Genomic DNA, 1,463 nt, shown 5'->3' on the forward strand with positions numbered 1-1,463 from the left:
ATATCACAGAGCAGACGTTCCATAGGCGTGTCTCCAATCGTAGGCCGGAAAAACAGAAGCTCGATTTTCTCGGCTGCAACCAAACGTAACGAAGGCATCATAAGGAGAAGACGACCGAATCTGAATAAAAATTAATCAAATATTGATTTAAAAAAGAAGAATGCTAAACGTTGAGGACAATATTATTTGTATAGAGGTCAAAATACACGTATAGCTCAAATTTCACATGCTAGTCGGGTAAATTATTGTATATGAATGCTAACCTTGTACATATATTAATTCGTATTTGGAGAAGTACCGTGTAATTGTTATTACCGCGTGTTTCAGTTAAGCGATTCGTTTGTCTACAGTGTTATACAATAGCAGGCCTAAACATAGTTAAGCCAAATTAAGACATAAACTACTATTAAAGCAATTATATAATTTTTTTATAACAAATGTAGTTTGTTAGCAAAAATACCTATTATCATTATTACTATTAATATTATCAATCGTCATATTCGTTTATCATCATCATCATCATCATCATCATCATCATCATCATCATCATCCTCATCATCATCATCATCATCATTATAATTCATTAATATCATTTTTATCATGATCACTATCATTATCATCCATCATCATTTATCACCATCTTCATTATCTTTAATATCATCAATCTCATTGTCTTCATCATCATCATTCCTATCGTATTCGTAATTCATCATTTGATTCATTATGATCATCATTATCGTCATCCTGATACCGTGCGTCTCACCTGACCGGATGCGAGGCATGATGGGTCTGTATGTGTTGATTCAGCATAACCTGAGCCTGATCTTGAAGGTTCTCAACTTGATGTGGATCTTTTAATCCTTTTGTAGCTGAAAATATAAGCTTAGTGATATTGATTCTAAGAAATGCGAGTCAGTGGACCGCATCAATTTACATAACTACCGGAAATTTGTCTGAAACATTTAAAAAAAATGTTCTCCCGCGATTAATCAGAAGATGAATTCAATTGTTCACGCGTGCTTCCATGGATCGCCATGATACACAATTATTTTCTATTATATTAATTCGTAAATATTCTGACCCGGCCATGGATTAACGTAGCGTGCACGATGGTACACGTGGTGCGTAGCGTAAGCCTGGTTTTAAAATTGTTACACTCTCGCCGCGGTGTTTTAACACTGAGTAGTAGTCTGGTTGTAAAACTGCTGAAATGAACTTTAGCGGGAAAAAAGTAAAGGAAAATTAATTTTTGGTTTTTCTGAATCAGCATACCCTATAGTGTCTCAGAAAAAAAATCCCCATGCCTGGGACTTGGGTAATTTTTTTTACAGTACTTTGAAATTTTGACCTAAAATACCCTATTTTAAACTATTTAAGATGGGGGTAGGGGAAATTAATTTATGTTTTTGGTCACTTTTACATATACTGTGGATATGAAATGTAACAACAACTTGGCTAAATAG

General features: G+C 34.2%; 1 protein-coding gene across 2 annotated transcripts in view; it reads right to left on the reverse strand.

The window, feature by feature from the left end:
• Positions 1 to 1,463, reverse strand: part of LOC117119881 (photoreceptor-specific nuclear receptor-like) — a 19,135-nt gene continuing 17,672 nt past the window's right edge. The window contains exons 7-8 of one of the 2 annotated variants that reach the window (XR_004447248.1): positions 764 to 869; positions 1 to 120 (exon numbers count right to left, since the gene is read on the reverse strand). Coding sequence is in view for 1 of the 2 variants with exons in the window: in XM_033264867.1 (XP_033120758.1) it covers positions 760 to 869 (110 nt within the window). In the remaining variant the exon portion in view is untranslated. Of the gene's footprint in view, positions 121 to 759; positions 870 to 1,463 lie in introns of those variants that run through there. The other variant, XM_033264867.1, reaches the window with a different exon arrangement.

This window comes from Anneissia japonica, unplaced genomic scaffold (assembly GCF_011630105.1).
Source record: "Anneissia japonica isolate Jap-2015-1 unplaced genomic scaffold, ASM1163010v1 scaffold724_len3256291_cov202, whole genome shotgun sequence".
NCBI lineage: Eukaryota > Metazoa > Echinodermata > Crinoidea > Comatulida > Comatulidae > Anneissia > Anneissia japonica.